The 20,115-nt window shown below is 48.7% G+C and overlaps 1 protein-coding gene across 3 annotated transcripts in view; it reads right to left on the bottom strand.

The window, feature by feature from the left end:
- Positions 1–3,061: 3,061 nt before the first annotated feature.
- Positions 3,062–20,115, bottom strand: part of PRKD2 (protein kinase D2) — a 31,009-nt gene continuing 13,955 nt past the window's right edge. For all 3 annotated transcript variants that reach the window (XM_059906149.1, XM_059906150.1, XM_059906151.1), the window contains 9 exons: positions 18,880–19,138; positions 17,310–17,362; positions 17,086–17,158; positions 16,503–16,609; positions 15,441–15,602; positions 11,272–11,370; positions 6,916–7,183; positions 4,287–4,372; positions 3,062–3,952 (listed from right to left, as the gene is read on the bottom strand). In XM_059906149.1, the coding sequence (XP_059762132.1) occupies positions 3,740–3,952; positions 4,287–4,372; positions 6,916–7,183; positions 11,272–11,370; positions 15,441–15,602; positions 16,503–16,609; positions 17,086–17,158; positions 17,310–17,362; positions 18,880–19,138 (1,320 nt within the window). In that variant the 3' untranslated portion in view covers positions 3,062–3,739. The remainder of the gene's footprint in view (positions 3,953–4,286; positions 4,373–6,915; positions 7,184–11,271; positions 11,371–15,440; positions 15,603–16,502; positions 16,610–17,085; positions 17,159–17,309; positions 17,363–18,879; positions 19,139–20,115) is intronic.

Raw genomic sequence — 20,115 nt, 5'->3', positions numbered from 1 at the left:
AGAGTAATCTTGGTTGTAGGTTCTTCCCTTTCATCACTTTAAGTATATCATGCCACTCCCTTCTGGCTTGCAGAGTTTCTGCTGAGAAATCAGCTGTTAACCTTATGGGAGTTCCCTTGTATGTTATTTGTCGTTTTTCCCTTGCTGCTTTCAATAACTTTTCTTTGTCTTTAATTTTTGCCACTTTGATTACTATGTGTCTCGGCGTGTTTCTCCTTGGGTTTATCCTGTATGGGACTCTCTGCGCTTCCTGGACTTGGGTGGCTATTTCCTTTCCCATGTTAGGGAAGTTTTCGACTATAATCTCTTCAAATATTTTCTCTGGTCCTTTCTCTCTCTCTTCTCCTTCTGGGACCCCTATAATGCGAATGTTGTTGCGTTTAATGTTGTCCCAGAGGTCTCTTAGGCTGTCTTCATTTCTTTTCATTCTTTTTTCTTTAGTCTGTTCCGCAGCAGTGAATTCCATCATTCTGTCTTCCAGGTCACTTATCCGTTCTTCTGCCTCAGTTATTCTGCTATTGATTCCTTCTAGTGTAGTTTTCATTTCAGTTATTGTATTGGTCATCTCTGTTTGTTTGTTCTTTAATTCTTCTAGGTCTTTGTTAATCATTTCTTGCATCTTCTCAATCTTTGCCTCCATTCTTATTCCGAGGTCCTGGATCATCTTCACTATCATTATTCTGAATTCTTTTTCTGGAAGGTTGCCTATCTCCACTTCATTTAGTTGTTTTTCTGGGGATTTTTCTTGTTCCTTCATCTGGTACATAGCCCTCTGCCTTTTCATCTTCTCTATCTTTCTGTAACTGTGGTTTTTGGTCCACAGGCTGCAGGATTATAGTTTTTCTTGCTTCTGTTGTCTGCCCTCTGGTGGTTGAGGCTATCTAAGAGGCTTGATGGGAGGCTCTGGTGGTGGGTAGAGCTGACTGTTGCTGTGGCGGTCAGAGCTCAGTAAAACCTTAATCCACTTGACTGTTGATGGGTGGGGCTGGGTTCCCTCCCTGTTGCTGTGGCGGGTCAGAGCTCAGTAAAACCTTAATCCACTTGACTGTTGATGGGTGGGGCTGGGTTCCCTCCCTGTTGGCTGTTTTGCCTGAGGCAACCCAACACTGGAGCCTACCCGTGCTCTTTGGTGGGGTTAATGGCAGACTCTGGGAGGGCTCACGCCAAGGAGAACTTCCCAGAACCTCTGCTGCCAGTGTCCTTATCCCCACGGTGAAACAGAGCCACCACTCGCCTCTGCAGGAGACCCCCCAACACCAGCAGGTAGGTCTGGTTCAGTCTCCCCCAGGCTCACTGCTCCTTCCCCTGGGTCCTGATGCACACATTACTTTGTGTGTGCCCTCCAAGAGTGGGATCTCTGTTTCCCCCAGTCCCGTCAAAGTCCTGCAATCCAATTCCCACTAGGCTTCAAAGTCTGATTCTCTAGGAATTCCTCCTCCCGTTGCCTGACCCCCAGGTTGGGAAGCCTGACGTGGGGCTCAGAACCTTTACTCCAGTGGGTGGACTTCTGTGGTATAAGTGTTCGCCAGTCTGTGAGTCACCCACCCAGCAGTTACGGGGTTTGATTTTACTCTGCTTGCGCCCCTCCTACCGTCTCACTGTGGCTTCTCCTCTGTCCTTGGACGTGGGGTATCCTCCTTGGTGAAGTCCAGGGTCTTCCTGTCAATGATGGTCCAGCAGTCAGTTGTGATTCTGGTGCTCTCGCAAGAGGGAGTGACAGCACGTCCTTCTACTCCGCCATCTTGGTTAATCTCCGTCCAATGTCCCTTTTCTTTACAGTACTTATAGCTGTCTCTATCAAGATTTGGTTTGTGTTTTGTGATGGCCCTGAAAGGATGGACCTTTTTTTTTTTTCTCCCATTGTTTAAGTAGCAGGGTCTTAAACTGGATTGTGTGGATTTTTTTTTTTTTTTCCCCTGCATCCTCATGTTGGGCTCTCTTGGAGTTCTGGAATCAAGGCATTTCTCCAGCTAACATGATGTTTTTCATCACGTCTCTAATTTTTGGTCTTAGAATGTTGACAAAACTCGTGGCCACGATAGAAGCAGTGTGATTGTCAAGGACCAGGCCTTTCCATACATTTCCTGGACTGGCTCTATCATTGCAGATGGATTTGGGTCTCTGTCGTCTACACTCCTGGATTTTAGACCAGTCAGTTTTAGGAGAAGCATTCAGGATGGAGTCTAAGAGACATTCCCCCGTAGTATTGGCTTGGATTATGCCTCGGAGGTGTTCTGGCTCATTTGGAGATCCTCATTGACTGAAAAGTTCATTTAGCTTTTTCAAACTAAAGAGGTGCAACTCCGGAACCGACCAGCAGATGGACTAATTGATATAAATTGGGAAGACTTGGAGAGTAAGCTCTGGGTACTAGCCTAAATTGGCTGCTAAATACCACCCTGTTTTTATGGGGCTCAGGAAAATCTCTAACTATGGCATGTAACTCCTAGCGTGACCAAGGTGTAAAGAGAACTTGTCTAAGTGCATGCTCTGATCGCTTGCCTTCAGCTGTAGGGCCAAAAATCTGAGTGACAATGGGGAGCTAAGGAGCTGAAGGGCAGGGGTCAAAGGAGGAGAGAGGTTCCCTCTGTCTACAACCTCAGGGCCAAGGTGAACCTTAAGAAGTCAGCTCAGGGACTTCCCTGGTGGTCCAGTGGTTAAGACTCCGCGCTCCCAACGCAGGGGGCACAGGTTCGATCCCTGGTCAGGGAACTAGATCCCACATGCCACAACTAAAGAGCCGCATACCGCAACAAAGATAGCGCATAACGCAACACCTGGTGCAGCCAAAATAAATAAATACATATTAAAAAAAAAAAAAAAGTCAACTCTGAAGAGCTGCCCCACAGACCCCCAGGCTCCCTCTAGGCTGCCCCACCCTCTTGGGCTCTCCCATTCCAGCCCTCCCCACTCTGGGTCATCACTCACAGGGAACAGGTCTGTCTCCCCCACTGGATGGTGAACCCCCCTGAAGGCAGGACCTGGGCTGCCTCAGTCACCACCGTGTCCCCAGCATCATCCAGCACAGTGTGACAAATAGATGAACCAACGAACGAGCACATTCAGTGTGTAGACAAGTCATTGCATCAGTTTAAAAGAAAATACCAACTATTGTGTATCAGCTTTCTACCATGGACCAGACTTGTGCTAACCGCATTGTTATTAATAGTTGTGATTAGTAGCAATAACACCAAATAAAAAATTAAACCGTTAAGCCATGAGATTACTTGCTTTTCTACAAATCCTTCCCCCCTCGGATCATATCCCTTCCATCTCTCCTCCATTACTCTTCCCTCTCCTCTCTATGCTCCTCCACACTGTTCCTCCTTCTAGTCTTCCCTCCTGGCGGTGCTCCCTTTGTATATTTTTTACCCCAGTTAGTCCTCCTTCCAAAACTCCTCTCCCTTCAGTGCTCCTCCCCCATCCCTCCTCCATCCTATCTTCTTTCCAGGTGAACTCTATCTGGGTGAACAACAAACTAATGATAGGAGAGTGCGGTGTGGCCAAAGATCAAGGCCATTGGGCCAGGGATGAGTCCGTTTTAATTGCTGGGGAATTAGCTTTGTAAGTAACCCCGGCCCCTGCCCCCAGCCCCGCCATGCCCCTCCCCCGGGGCGTGTCCAGTTTGGGCTGGAAGCTGCTTCCCCTAGAACAGTTCATCGCTGGGAAGGCGTGGAGGGCCCCTCTCCGAAGACAGGAGGAGAGCATCACGAGGCAGCCAGGGCGGAAGCACGAGGCCTCAGAGGACACTGATGCGCTCGGCCAGCCCCTGCATCTCGTGGTCCCGGGATGGGAGGCTCCCACCGAGCTCCCCGTCGGCTGGCAGCCCCGGCCCGGGCAGTGGGTGCTCTGCCACGAACTGCTCCCAGCGCGCATCGTCACTCTCGTGCGTGATGTACCGTTCGCCCATCTTCCCCTCCAGCTCTCGGAGGTCCAGCCACGTCTGGTACTCCTGGGCGGAGGAGAACAGGGGTTAGTTTGGGTGCTGCACCAAGGGCAGGCAATAGCGGCCAGAGCTTCGCCCCCATATGATCTGCCCTGCCAGTGAGAAGCCGGGTACGAGGGAAGGTGAAGGCACACCCTTCACAACCTACCCAGCCAATTAGCTCCACCCCCTTCTACAGCGCAGCCAATGGGAGGCTCAGCCACGTTCCAGATCCATGAAAAATGTACCTACCTCCTTCACTACCTTAGCAGCCAATAAGAGATATGGCTCCACCCCTTCCTCTAACCCAGCCAATGGGTCAGCCCCTCCCACTTCGCTCTCAGACCCGCCCCTGTATCACCTGTAACCAGGGGTGGCTGAGAGACTTGTCCACGCTGTAGCGCTTGCGCATCTTCACCTGCAGCAGGTTGTTGATGAGGTCGATGGCTGCACCGGAAGGAGAGAGACAGCTCAAGCCCTGCGGGGTGAGGGGCCGTCCCTCCTCCAACAGGCATCCCAGCCTACTCGCCTGCCATCCAGGCCTTCCTTCTGCACCGGCGTGGAAGCCTCACCTGCACTAATCACTCACCCACCCATTTCCTCATTAAATTACACATTTATCCCCACCCCTCGTGAGGCACACACACTAGATCCTACATCTCTTCTCCAAGTCTCTACCTCAGTTTCCCCATTCCTATGTCACCTTCATAAGTTTTGTCATACACAAGTACATACAGGTACATCTCTACTGTTCTTCACTTAGTATTTTTCTTTAAGCCAACTCATTTACCCAAGATTGCTGGGTTGTGGACAAAGCAAGTTGGAAAACATTGTGTATAGTATGCTGCCATCTGTGTAAAAAAGGGAAAAAAGAATATATGTCCACATATCTGCTTGCATATATATATATAAAGAGACTCATAATAGCCATTGCCTTTGGGAAGAATGGAAGATAAAGAGTAAGAGAGAATTTTCACTTTAGACCCTTTAGTATATATAAAAATTTGAACCATGTACATAACCTATGTAAAAATAGATAGAATTTTGTTTTAAATCAATTCACTTTTTTCAACTTTTTAAGGTGAAAATACACAAATATTATATATTTATATAATGTATAAATATATATATATAAATTATATAAAATGGAAACTTTACATCACCCTGGTCAGTGGAAACCCTAAGATCTCTTGCCATGTCCACAAAAATAAAATGAAAAGAAAACAGCGTTATAAGATGGTAGTCACCGGTTTCCTACAGAAGGCCCAGAGTCGGAGACCTGCTCTTCAGGAAAAGGAGGATTAGTGAGTGTCAGGCATTCAAGACAAGCCAGCATTCGTCCGAGGCTCCCTCCTTGATCATAAACCTTGGAAGACACCACTGTGTAAACCCCTCTGAGTACAGGCCTTGTCCACACAGGCTCCCTCTCACACACCCATCCACCCTCAAATTCACTCACATACGCCGATGACACACTTACTGGGGGACTTCCATGCAGGTCCCAAAAGACCACTCTGAGGACCTCCAGCATTACTCCAAGATTCAAGTCAATCCACATCCCCACTGCACAGTGCTTACCTCTCTTAGGCCACCAGCACCTGTTCCTGCACTGCATAACCCCTCTCTGCCTGCTGCATGAGGTCACACCCTTCTAGGGCCCTTCCCCCTCCTCTTCACAGACCACTCAACAACCGTCTCGATCCCTTCTCTCCAACTCATCCCAGTATTCCCAGAACCTTGGACAGTCAGTACCAGGCACAAAGTAGGCACTCAGCACATACTTGTTGAAGAAACTGTTATGGGTAAATGATTACCTTTTTTTTTTTCTTTGGCCGCGCCCCGTGGCTTGCAGGATCTCAGTTCCCCGACCAGGGATTGAGCCTGGGCCACAGCAGTGAAAGCCCGGAATCCTAACCTCTAGACCACCAGGGAGCTCCCAAATGATTGTCTTCTTAACTAACCTCCCTCCCACACTTCCTCTGTCTTCCTGAGCTTCTGGCTTCAGGACCTGCCCCTTGTTCTAACTTATATAAGGCTTCTTGATGCACCCCAGTGTCTTAGCCCTGCCCTTGGCTCACCCTCATACTTGGCTTTGCCCCAAAGCCACGGCCTCAGGACTTAATTTTCCCAGGCCCATCTTGAAGTCGGCAGGAGTATCACAAGGCCCATCACACTACCAGGCCACAATGCCACAGCCCCTATATGCAGAGATCCCAAGATCTGCCTCCATCCTGGCCCCCAACCCCTGCTGCCCCATGCTTCTCTGACCTCCACCTGCTCCCAGGTTCCAGGTGTGACTTTGGTCTCAGGGCTGGTCAGTCCTTCTCCTGGACAGCTTCAGAAACCCTCCATGGCCCTGCCCCTCCTCTAGCCATGCCCCTAAACCAGCTCCCTCCATCACTGGCTCCAACACCATGGCCCCAGGCCCATCTCCATCCCAGTCACAGACCCAATACCCAGCAAATTAGCCAAGCCCTTGTTCCTCAACCCTGCCTCATGGTCCCACCGCTTCTGCAGGACTAACCCTTTTGGGGTCATAACCCCAAAGACTCCAGGCCCCAGCCAATGCCTTGGGAGGATCTGTTCCTTCTCTTGGCCACCCCAGCCCTTTGGCTTTCTCAGGCCTAGTCCCTCTCCCGGTCCCACCCTAGACAAGCCAAGTCTTAGCCCCCAAGGTGGCAAGTGTCTGTCTGTCTTAGCGCTGCTAGGGCACTTCCTTTCCAAATCACATGACCTAGTCTAGGCCTGAGTCTAGGGACCCTGGTTCCATACACCCGCTTGAGTCCCTACCCCAAAGTCCCAGGTCCTGGTGCCTCCCTGTTTAAGAGACGGCTCTCCCCATGCCCTTGCCCCATCACTAGGCTCCTCCCTCATGACACCAGGCTCTTTTAGGGCCCAACCCTCCTGCGGCCCCGCCCATTCTTCCCACCATGCCCCCACCAGGGGGCGTCGCCCCTCGGCTCCGCCCAGGAGTCAAGTGAGCCCCGCACCTCCTGCTGAGATGCAGCTCCAAGGGCAGGCTGGGTACATGAAGGCAGCGTTCTGAATCTGGTCTTTGATGTCCTCGTCCTCGTTGAAGGGAAACGTGCCACTGAGGCTGACGTACATGATCACGCCCACTGACCACATGTCCAGCGAGCGGTTGTAGCCCTGGTTGAGCAGCACCTCGGGCGCCAGGTAGGCCGGCGTGCCCACCACCGAGCGCCGGAACGACTTCTCGCCGATGATGCGCGCGAAGCCGAAGTCACACAGCTTCACCTGCGGAGGCGAAGGGTAGAGGGTCTGAGGGTGTGTGGAGGTGACGCTTCCCGCCCTTCCGCAAGTGTACCCCACCACGGTATTCCAGACAAAATCGAACGCTGGTTCGAATCCAGGTTCCTCTGTTCACTGGCTGGGTGACGCTGGGCCAGTGACTTCCTCTCTCTGTGCCTCAGTTTCCTCATCTGTACGAGGAGGAGGAGGAGGAGGAGGAGGATACCAACGCCTACATCAAAGGGCTGTCGTGAGGATTACATGTGTTCATCCATCTAAAGCTCACAGGACAATAAATGCCCGACATGCAGTGAGGGGTCCATAAAGGCTGCCTGCCACTATACCTCTGTCACATCGAGCAGGTCTCAACCTCCTCGTGCCTCTGTTTCCTCTTTTGTACAATGGAGATGCTAACGGTTCCTACTTAAAGGGTAGGGTGTATGAATTGAAATATATGGAAAGTGTTAGGAGCAGCGGCAGGCATAGAGCGAGCCTCAAGCCTCGATGATCTCAGCGGAGGGACCTAACTTCTCCCAGCCCGGGTTTTGTCCTATGGATTGGGAATGTTAACAGCAGCTGCCGCTCAGGCTTCCCTGGGGATTTAATGGGACCGAACATGTAAATCGCTGATGGTATCCAGATGGTAAACAGGTGAGAACTTACCTTGCCCTTGTTGGGAGCAGTCTAGGGTCATGGACAGGCTTTAGAGCCAACAAGATCTGGGTTCAAGGTCCTGTCTGCTGCTTACCAGTGCATGGGCAGCTGCTACCTCTATTCACATACTGTCCCTCCCCTACTCAAAACCCTTCTCTGGCTGACTATTGCCCTGAGCCTCTGCTGCCTTCAAAAACAGCCACACCCCAACCCCTGACCCAAATCTCAATGTGACAGCCATACCACCCTTTCCTAAGATCCTTTGCCCTTTTGACAGACCTTATAATCTTTTCCTTTTCTAAGATCCACCCTTTTCTACCTATCTTACAATGGAATATTATATGGCCACAAAAAGAAGTGAAGTACTGACACATGCTACAACATAAATGAACCTTGAAAACATTAACTAAGTGAAAGAAGCCAGTCACAAAGACCACATATTATATTATTGTATATTACATACATTTAATTCCATTTATATGCAATGCCCAGAACAGACAAATCCATGGAAAGCAGATTAGTGGTTGTGGGTTGGGGGGATGGTGGGATTGAAGGATGTTGGCCAAGAGGTATAAGGTTTCTTTTGTGGTGGTGAAAATATTCCAAAATTGATCGTGGTTATGGTTGCACAACTCTGAATACATTAAAAGCCACTGAATTGTATACTTTAAATCGGTGAATTGTATAGCATATGCATTATATCTCAATAAAGCTGTTAAAAAAACAAAAGTACAGATCTTTCCACCACAGGGCCTTTGCACAGGCTGTTCCAGCTGCCTAGAACACTTGTCCCCCCAGAAAACTACTCTTTCTTCAGATAGGTTTTCTCTGACTCTCCACTGGGCTACACAGTTATGTGAGCTCATAGAACTGTGTCACGGAACTCAGCACAGATATAATTACATCTTTGTGACAATTTGATCAACATTTGTTCTTCCCTCTATGATCTTTGCTGTCCAATATGGTGGCCACTGGCCACATGTGGCTGCTGAGCACTTGAATGTGGCAAGTGCAACTGAGGAACTACTTTCTATTTAATTTTAATTAATTTATATTTAAAAAGGGATCCTAGGGACTTCCCTGGCAGTCCAGTGGTTAAGAATCCGCACTTCCACTGCAGGGGGCATGGGTCTGATCCCTGGCTGGGGAACTAAGATCTCACGTGCCGTGCGGTACGGCCAAAAATAAAAAATAAAATAAAAATAAAAAGGGATTCTAGATTTTGTTATTGGAAAACTTTTAAATATGCTTGGAACAACTTGGGTGTGTCAATCTACTTTCCCAACAGTTAATTTTATGAAATCTAAGTACAAAACCGAGTATTTCTGATAGAAATTTAATATCTGAATTGAGATGTGCTGTAAGTGTAAAATACACACCGGATTTGGAAGACAGTATGAAAAGAAAGAATATTTCATTAATAATGTTTATGCTGGGACTTCCCTGGTGGTCCAGTGGCTAAGACTCCATGCACCCAGTGCAGGGGGCATAGGTTCGATCCCTGGTCAGGAAACTAGATCCCACGTGCTGCAACCAAGAGTTCACATGCTGCAACTAAAGATCCTGCATGCCGCAACTAAGATCCGGCACAGCCAAACAAACCAATAAATAAATAAATATATATATTTTTTTAATTAAAAAAACCCTCAATAATGTTTATGCTGATTACACGTTGAAACTGTCATATTTAGATATACTAGAATAATTATTAAAGTTAATTTCACCAGTTTCTTTTCACTGTTTAAAATGTGGCTACTGGAAAATGTAAAATTACACATATGGTTCACATTGTATTTCTAGTGGATATTACTGCTCGAAGTCAGAGTTTCTCATTCACTGCACTATTGACATTAGGGAGAGATAATCCTTTGTTATGAGGTTGTCCTGGCACGGTAGGGTGTTTAGATGCCGGTAGCAACTGCCCCCCCCAAACAGCTGTGACAACCAAAAATGTCTCCAACATTGTCAAATGTCCCCCGGGGGGCAAAATCACCCCCCCCCTGCTGTAAACCAGTGGGCATAGAGATGGGGATGTCTCTACTTACCACAGTTCCTAATGCCCCAGCATGGAGCCTGGCACAAAGTAGGCACACAGTAATTTTTAGTTGGTGACCAAAATGAACTTTTAAAATGAAATGAAATAATCACAAAACATAGATAATAAAGCAAAAGCTTCACAGGGATGTGGAAGGGCTAAATGAGAACCTGTAAGTAAAGGCCCTTAAACACAGTAGGCACACAATCAACTGTAGCTGTTATAATCATCACTCCTGCTTAATCTGGTTCTGCCCCAAGGGGGTTCTCATCGACCAGTCAGAGGCTCATCAAAACTGTTTTCCTGGGGAGGGGGAAGGGTAAGCTGTGACAAAGTGAGAGAGTGGCATGGACATATATACACTACCAAACGTAAAATAGATAGCTAGTGGGAAGCAGCCGCATAGCACAGGGAGATCAGCTCGGTGCTTTGTGACCACCTAGAGGGGTGGGATAGGGAGCGTGGGAGGGAGGGAGACACAAGAGGAAGAGATATGGGAACATATGTATATGTATAATTGATTCACTTTGTTATAAAGCAGAAACTAACACACCATTGTAAAGCAATTATACTCCAATAAAGATGTTAAAAAAAAAAAAAAAAAGAACCTGTTTTGGGGAGCTCAGAATTTATAAGACTACAAATAATGGACGTAAGAATTTTAAAATATTTCTTATTTATCTGTCTAGATCTTCTTTGCTTAGCTGATTTTAAACTTGAGAAGTTAATTAGGCATTACTATATTTAGGTTTCAAAATAAATACATTTCTTGGGCCTTAAAAAACAAAAAAACCAAAAAAAACAAACAAAAAAAAACTGTTTTCCTAAGAGACCCACAGAAGAAATTACCAGTGGCCCCCCTCTGATATCTGTTCTCTGCTTCTCCCCTTAATAAAAATCCTGAATTTTTAATGAGCCACATGGCCACCGAGAATGAAAACTACATTTCCCAGTTCCCTTTGCAGCCAGCCACGACCACGTGATAAAGTTCCAGTCAATGGGATGTGAGAAGTGTCCCATGCAACTTCAAAGTATTGCCTTAGGGAGGGTAAGGGGTGTATCCCCTTGTATTTCTTCTACCCTGTTTCTTTCCTCCCTTCCTCCACCCCCATTATCTTTTTACAATTGGGGGCACGGCAGCAGCACATCATGGACCATGAAGACCAGGCAACACCATAGAGAGGCCAGAACAAGACAGCAGGAGCTGTGGTCCCAACACCATGGAACTGCTTTTTCACCCTCAAAATGCTTATGCTGGACCCTACGCGAGTGAGAAACAAGCCTCTATCTCATTTAGGCCATTATCTTGGGTCTCTGTGTCTGATTAATTATCTTGATTAATACAATCCCCACCCACCACCAGTATTGGATGGACTTCCCCAAATCAGGAGGAGACATGTCTGACCTGAGGAAATGGGTCCGCTGACGCCAGCAACACATTTTCCGGTTTCAAGTCACAGTGGACGATATTCTTGAAGTGAAGGTGTCTCAAAGCCACCAGGATCTGAGGGGAGGCAATGGAGCCAGTAAGAAAGTTAGAAAGGTCCCTGCCCCAAGATTCTGCCCTCAGCAGCCAGCCCTCCAAACTCCATCCATGCCCCACTCTGTACCCCTAAAGATGCCCCCCAGGACTAGGGGAGGCACTGGAGCACCAGCGAAGAATTTCAGAGCCCCAGAACCATTTCCATCAGAGATAGGAGTTCGACATATAATTCTAGGAAGGCTGAACTGGAGCAGAGATTTGGGAAGCTCCTGAGACACTTTGGCATGTGGATCATGATGAAAAAGTGCTATGAATAAAGCAGTGGTTTTCAAGGAGGTACTATTGTGTGATTCCATTTTTAAAAAAATATTTTTCAGCCATTAAAAAAATGGAAACAATACAAACAATACCAATATGACATGTTATAAATTAAACGTAACACCTTTAAAAGGTGGGGGAATTGTAGATCCAGCCTACTAAGGTAGCAAACCTGGCTCCACACTTACTAGCCTGTTGCCTAGGGCAAGTCTCTTAACCTCTCTGGGTCTCAGTTTTCTCACCTGTAAAATGGGGGTAATAGCAGTACCCATCCTCATGGGTTGCTGTGAGCTTTAAGTGAGTTGAGGCATATAGAGTGCTTAGGGCAGTGTCTGGCACAGAGCAAGCACTCCATGTGAGCTATTATTATTGTTGCTGTTTTTAGTTATTATTCTTGTGGTGGTCTGTTAGCAGACATATTCCTGTGAGTGTTTCAAATAAAACTTTTTCTGCTGTATCTATTAATTCAAGAGTATTCTATGATGGCAAGGTGAGCTGACTTAAAAAAAAACAAAAACAAAAAACTGTTACCATTTGTTACCACTAATCTATGGGAGCCATGATTTTCCTTGATTCTAGGTAACCCAAACAAAATGCCAAATACACCGGAAGTACAGAGTGATATAAGCATGAAGTTGTAATCTATATCTTAGAACTGAAGTATTTGTACTTTCTCATTGTTTTTGCTGGATGATTTTCGAGTACAGAAATGCTATTTGAAAGCTACTGCTGAGGTCCAAGCTCCTCATTCTACAGACAGGGAGACTGAGATCCAAAGATGTATATGGACATCCTCTTCTACAGATCTTCAGTTTTTTAATTTTTCCAACCCCTAGTAAATGTGGTGAACAAAAAGGGCAGATTGGAAGCTACACAGACCCAGGTTCAAACCTTGCCAGATTGCTACCTAGCGATGTGACCTTGTAGCTGTGTGACCCTGGGCAAGACCTAGGAACCTCCCGCCACCTCAGTTTCCTCATCTGTAAGATGTGGATTATAGTAATACCTACCTCAAAGGTGGTTGTGAAGCCTATAAGTTCATGAGGTATAGGGCTTAGCACAGGACTTGGGGTGGGGCAGGCAAGAGACAAAAAGCAGAAATCTGCAAAGGGAAAGAGAAAGAGAGAGAAGAGCACAGGCAAAAAGAGAGGAAGAGATGAAAGACCAGAAAGAGAAACTGTCTCAGTTGCTGAAGGCAGGCAGTTTCCTCTCCCCACCTGAAGTCTGGATGAGCCTGCCTCAGTGGGTTTCTATCCCCACCCTGCAAGCCAGCCTGACAAAGGCACACAGCTTGGGAGAGCAAGGGTGCTGGGGCTGGGGAAAGGAAGCCAGCACAGGGGACTTTGCAACCAACAGAGAACATGTCCCAGAATCGGGTGTGGAACCAGCCAGGTGGGAAGATCTTTCTAGGAAGGCTGTGAAACTCAGAAAACGAAAGTAAACACCATGAACAAAATAAAGAGGAAAAGAAATACTGGGATTAGAGATGGGTACAACACAAGCAGCAAAGATCCAGGGTCCTTCATATACAAAGAGCTCTTACAATTCAATAAGAATAATCCAATTTAAAAATGGGCAAAGAGTGCATAAAGCACAGGTCAATAAACATGTGAAAATATGCTCAACTTCACCCATAATTTTTAAACCAGCAAATGAAGCCACATGAAGTATTATTTTTCCACCTTTAAAACTGGTGATTGGGCTTCCCTGGTGGCACAGTGGTTATGAGTCTGCCTGCCAATGCAGGGGACATGGATTCAAGCCCTGGTCCAGGAAGATCCCACATGCCGCAGAGCAACTAAGCCAGTGCACCACAACTACTGGGCCTGCACTCTAGAGCCCACTCGCCACAAATACTGAGCTCACGTGCCACAACAACTGACGCCTGCGTACCTAGAGCCCGTGCTCAGCAACAAGAGAAGCCACTGCAATGATAAGCCCACGTACCGCCAGGAAGAGTAGCCCCCACTCGCCACAACTAGAGAAAGCCCACCCGCGGCAATGAAGACCCAATGCAGCCAAAAACAAATAAATAAAATTAAAAAAAAAAAAAAGACTGGTGATTATATTGGGAATTCCCTGGCTGTCTAGTGGTTAGGACTTGGTGTTTTTACTGCTGTGGCCTGGGTTCAATCCCTGGTTGGGGAACTAAGATCCTGCAAGCCATGCAGCATGGCAAACAAACAAACAAACAAACAAAAAACCTGGTGATTATATTATCCAGAGTTAGTAAGGAGTGAGAAAATAGACACCCTCAAACTTTGTTGGTGAGAACAAAGATTGAAGGAGGTTTTAGAGTACTTCCCTGGTGGCACAGTGGTTAAGAATCTGCCTGCCAATGCAGGGGACATGGGTTCAATCCCTGGTCCAGGAAGATCCTACATGCCACGGTGCAACTAAGCCCATGCACCACAACTACTGAAGCCTGTGTGCCTAGAGCCAGAGCTCCGCAGCAAGAGAAGCCACCGCAATGAGAAGCCTGAGCGCAGCAATGAAGACCCAACGCAGCCAAAAATAAATAGATTTATTAAAAAAAAAAAAAAAAAGAAAGAGGTTTTAGAGAATAACCGGGCAACATCTTTTTTAAACATTTAAAGCACATTTCCCTGGGCTCGGGAGTCTACTCTTCGAAACGTATTCTATTGAAATTCTGCCACCAGAACCTGTCGATGTTTGTAGACAAATGTTCACAGGATGTTGTTTGCAGTAGTGGAATAGTGAAACCAACTACATGCTCAGTAACTGGGGAATTTGGTAATATCCGTCATGGGACGCAATTAAGAAAAAGAGGCAGTTCTACTAACTACACACTGAAATAGAACAGTCTTCCAGAAGCACTGTTAAAGTGAAGAAAGTAAGAAGCAGAACAACGTAGCGTTATATATGTGAAATCAATTAAAATGCATGCACTTGTGCACGTGCGCACACACACAAATAACACAGATTAGTTTGACTTTACTCAGGAAAAGCACAGCTCCTAGGTTTAAATCCCACCAGCTGTGTGACCCTGGGCAAGTTACTTATAAAGTCTCTGAGCCTCAGTAAAATGGGAGTAATAATAACCACTACCACATAGGTTGCCACGAAGATTAAATGAACTAAAACAGTGCCTGGCACAGAGTAAGTGCTCAATAAAATTTAGTGACCACATTATTTATCACCCTCATTATCAGCATCCCCCGTCCCAGCCCTGCCCACTCTGGGTGATTACTCTCCAGGGCTGGGGCTATTTTGGTCACCGCTGTGTCCTCACACCGCCCAGTATGGCCAGGCACAGGGGTTCAGGCAGTGTTTGTTGAACCATTTAATAAATGAATGAATGAATGAGCTCCTCAGAGAAAGGCCTCTCTCCCCTGCCTTTTTTCTTCATGAATAAAGTCAGGCCCAGTGAACCTGACTCATTATATAAAGTAATAAAAAATATAAAATAATAATCATTTATTACTTTTCTATAATAATAGTTATTATTATTACCACTCTATTATTTTCTACTTATTATCCTATTATGTTTCTATTGTTATTACTCTATTATTATTATTCTATTAACTGTTCTATTATAATCTATTATAATTTTAAAATGATCACTCTAATACTTTTTCTATGATTGTTATTATTACTCTATTATTACATTTTCTATTACTCGCTGTTATGACTCCCACCCAAGGTCTGCCTGCTCTTTGGGGGCACAGGGCACATGTGCGTCTTGCAGGGCAGGTGGGGAGCCGGGGCGGGGAGGCTGGCGTTGGGCGGGGCAGTGGGCAGGGCAGGCGCACCTGGGTGATGAGGAACTTGGTGAGGCGCTCAGGCAGCCGGCCCTTCTCGCTGGAAAGGATCATCTCCAGCATGTCCCCGTGCAGCTTCTCCATCACCACAAATACCTTCTCCGGGGTCTCGAACATACACTCCAGGTTGACAATCCCTGGGTGCCGCAGACTCTGGGGTGGGTGGGGTGGGGGGCGGGGCGGGGGTCAGAACCCAGGTCACCCGCAAACTTGGGACCCCAGAGGGCAAGCCATAGGAGCAGGCAGACGACAAACAAGACAGATATCCCCGGAGGGTCGGCTGTTCCTTCCCTGGGGGTGCCACTGGGGGAGGGGAAAGGGCTTCCACAGCCCCAGACAGAACCACCCCCCCAGCGCCACCAAGTGTCCAGAAGGATCTTTACATCATGAAAGTCTGGTGAAGGTCCAGGGTTGCGGGAACAAGAGAAGGGGAGCGTGGAGAAATGGGAAGGAGCTTTGTACATCTGTATCTTCTAAATCCCTGCCCTCCTTCCCTTCCCCAGCCCTTGCCTAGCTGAACCCCATCTCTCCCACCCAGGTCCCCACCCAGCCTCCTCCCTGGGGTCCAGGTTCCAGCCCCACACCCTTTCCCCCTACCCTCCAATAGCAGCCAGAGGGATCTTTCGAAAGTGCACATCTGCCCCTGTCCCTTCCTTGCTCAAAATCCTTCCATGGCTCCCCAGCACCCTCGGGAGAAAGCCCATAGGGTGTGACCCCCAGCCTCCCCACTAACCTCACCACCCACCACCTTTCTTCACATAAACCATCTAGTAACCTTGAACTCCTTCAAGTTCCTAGAAGACTTCGTGTTCCCTCTCACCTCTGGACCTTTGCACGGGTTGGTCCCTCTGCTCAGAATACCTTCTCTACCCCTTTAGTCTCAACACACATGGTGCCTCCTCTAGGAAGCCTTCCCTGACTATCCCCAGACTGGAGGAAGTGGGAAGGGGGCAAAGGAGGAAGTGGGAAGGGGACAAAGGAGGAAGTGGGAAGGGAAGGGCCCTTCCTGGGTGGGGAGGGGGGCAGAGCTGGACCACAGATCTCAGGGGTCACCTGCAGAATGGCCACTTCGTTCCGGAGTTGGCTCTCCTGCTTGGTGGGGAAACGCAGTTTGTCGATGACCTTTACTGCCACGTCCCGGCCTGTCTTCCGGTGCTTTCCTGGGCAGGGGGTAGGGGAGATGGGGGATGAGGGGAGCAGGACCTTCCAGTCCTGGCAAGAGGAAGCCCCCACCAGAGAGACACAGCCGGAGTTGGGCAGAGGTGGATGAAAGGCCATCATGGGGGCTCTGAGGGGTCCCCGGGAGAGATGCGAGGGGGGTGGGGGGCCCTGGGAATAAAGGTGGAAAGTAAAGACAGAGCTCCGAGGAGGGGAATCTATAACATGGGAAACTAGATTTATAACCAATCAGAATCTAGCATCTAGCTCTGTGGCCAATCAGCGTAGAATTTACCTTCCCTATTAATAAAGGGAGAAAGTCATTGGCCTTTCCCAGTGAGAAAAGGTGAGCCTGCAACCATCTGCCCCCAGGATCTAGCTTTCTAATCAACTAGAAAAAGTGGTGAGCATGCAGGCAATCAAAGGGAAGGTCTGAGCTCAAGACCCCTTTCTGGGTCAGCTCTTGAAGCATCCTTACCGCCATAGACCACTCCAAACTGGCCGGAGCCCAGCACCTCATCCGGGAAGATCTGGTAGACAGTGGCAATGTCCTGCAGGGTGGGGACAAGGAGGGTCAGGGGTGCAAATGGGGATGGGGAGGTCAAGGAGACAAGGAGGGTGGGAGAACTGGGAGGCTGTTTGGGAGGGGGAGGGGGAGGGGGAACACATCCTTGGGGCTGTGGGATGTGGGCAGGGTCTCACCACATTCTCTTGGATCTGGCTGTTAGACACAGAGATGCTCAGAGAAGCTTGTCCTGGGGAGAGGGGGAGGCGGAGGTGAGGGGACCCCAGGCTCAAGATCACGTTCACCCATAACTCCACCCTCTGGAGCCAGTAGTCAGGCTACTGACTGACTTGTCCACTAAGAACCTCAGTTTCCTCCTCTGGAAGAATGGAAACAATAAAAAGACCTCTCTCCTAGGGCCAGTGAGAGGAGGAAATGAGACAGGAGCTCAAAAAGCGATGCCATGAATGAGTTCACGGAGCATTTCACTCTGTGATCTCAGCACCAAGTGATGATCCCGTTTTACAGAGGAGGAAACTGAGGCTCAGTGGGAAACTCCAAACTGACTCCGGCATCTTCCCCTGCATTTGCCCCACTACTAATCCAACCAAGGTCAGACATTTCCAAAGTCTTGATCCTTCTGCCATTTGAACATCTGTCCCCTCCCTGAGGAACATCCGGCCCTCGCCCCTCAGCCTCCTCCCTGGTCTCCCTGCCCCGTTCCGCCCTCTCCTATTTGCCCTCCATAAAGAAGCCAGAGGGATCTTGCTGAAGCACAAACCTGACTCCATCCTTCCCCTGCTCAAAACCCTGCCATGGCCCCCCAGTGCCCTGAGGAGGAAGGCCAAGGCCCTTAAATGGCCTAACAAGCAGAGTTTGGTCCCTCTGCCTCTTTGACTTCATCCCCTCCCTTCCTGTTGTGTGTATTCCCGACATGCTGGGCCTCCGATACAGCAAGTTCTCTCCTATCTCTGGGCCTTTGCATTTGCTGTTTCCTCTGCCAGGAATGCTCTTTCCCTCATTGTGGACTTAGTTAAATTCTCCTCATCTCTCAGTCTCAGCTCAAATGTTACTCCTGGGGCCATGGCAGGTTCCTTTAGCACATGTTCTACGTCCCACTTGTCTTTCATCCAGGATGATCTGATGAATGTCTGTTACTCGCCCCGGACTATGAGCTCCCTAAGGCGGGAACCTGGGACTCCCTGATCATCCTTTGCCTCTGCGTGAAAGGATCTCCCACTTCCTTTCTCTTCATTTCACCCCTCTTCAACTTCCAGGTCTTAGCTCAGATGTTGCCTCCTTCAGGAAGCCCTCCGGGACACCCAGGCTGGGTTAGTCACCCCCTCTGAGCTGCCACAGCCCTCTGGCTCCCCTATCCCAGCCCTGCCCACTCTGAGTCATCACTGTCTGGGAACAGGTCTGTCTTCCTTACTGGACTATGAGCTCCAGGAAGGCAGGTCCTGGGCTGTCTTGGTTATAGCGGTGCCCCCAGCATTATCCAGCACAGGCCAGGCACAAAGGAGCATGAATTAAAAAGTCTGAACTCACAGTTTGGAGGAGTTGGCACCCCTGGGAAAAGACTCAGAAAGGGAAAGTAACATGCCCAAGACTATACGTTAGGTCTAGGGCTTAATGATTTAGACCCAGGCCTGCTGAGTCCAGAAGCCACATTCTCCACTCTGACATTCCCTGGTTCTTCCCTTCTCCAGGATCCCACCCAAGCCCTCCAAGACCCATCCTCCCAGGGACCCGGGGCGGGGGACTTACTGTGGGGCGCATGGCCTGGGGCACTGGGTGCATCCTGGAGGATGACAGGCATCAGGGCCTGGCGGATGGCTGTTTCCCAGCCCCGGGCAGTCTCGGCCCCCTGCCCGCTGGGCCCCCCTGGGGCCCCGCCAGGGGTCTCGCCCACAAAGTAGGTGGTGTTGGCAGTGACAATCTCGAAGCAGTGTGGGTTGGTGCCTGGTGGCACAAGGCTGAAGTTCTGGGCAGGCTCCACGGCGAGGATTTCAGACAGTGGAATTTCCTGGCCGGACACAGAACCAGCATCTGTTAGGGCTCCAGGCTGACCCTGGGGCTCTCCACTTACTCAGATGAGCACACAGAACCCAGTGTCATTGCAGAAGGGGCTGGTTTGCATGGAGTGGTCAGGAAAGGCCTCCTGGTGGAAGTTACATTGAAGCAGAGATCGGAAAGGTAAGAAGAGGCCAGCTGGTGGCGAAATGGGGTGGGGGAGGGGTGGAGCATGTGCAAAGGCCCTGAGGTAGAAAAGGCTTGTGTTCAAGGAACATGCCATATCCCCATTACATGGATGGTGCCTGGCACACAGTAGGCATGCCATGTTTGATGAATTACTAAAGGATAAAAAATAAATAAATAAATAAACAAATAAATAAATAAATAAATGAAATCAGGCTAGGGCCAGGCCTGCAGGGCCTCATGGGCCACAGGGAGGAGCCTGAGCTTTGTCTCCAGGGCCTTGGGGAGCCACAGAAGGGTTTAGGGCAAGGCGGGGAGCAGTTCTCTCTGGCTGTGTGTGGAGGGTGGATGGGAGAGGATGGGACTGACATAGGAGACCAGGAAGGAGGCAGAGGGGGCCCTGGGAGGAGAGAGGGTGCCGGGTCTATGGGGAGGAAAAAGAGTGTGCTTTGAAAAATGTTGAAAGACAAAGGAAGGGAGGAAGAAAAGAAGGAAAGAGTGAGAAGGAGAGACAGACTTAGGTAGCCAATAAAACCAGGAGACAGAGACGTTGTGGTGGGGATGGTATTTTAGATAGCGTGGCTTGAGGAAGACGGGAAGGATGAGAAGGAAGCAGCCATGGGAAGGGTAAGGAAGATGCTCCAGAGCAGGTAAACAGCGAGGTGTCTGGGTTTTATTCCAAGGGCAGTGGGAGCCATTGGAAGGTTGTGATGGTTTTAATGGACTCCTCTGGCTGCTGCGTGGGAAAAGACTGAGGACAAGGGCAGAAGAAGGACCGCGGAGGAGACTGGCTGGGATGCAGCG

This window comes from Balaenoptera ricei, chromosome 19 (genome assembly GCF_028023285.1).
Source record: "Balaenoptera ricei isolate mBalRic1 chromosome 19, mBalRic1.hap2, whole genome shotgun sequence".
NCBI classification, from domain to species: Eukaryota; Metazoa; Chordata; class Mammalia; order Artiodactyla; family Balaenopteridae; genus Balaenoptera; species Balaenoptera ricei.
This window is presented reverse-complemented; position numbering and strand designations above follow the sequence as displayed.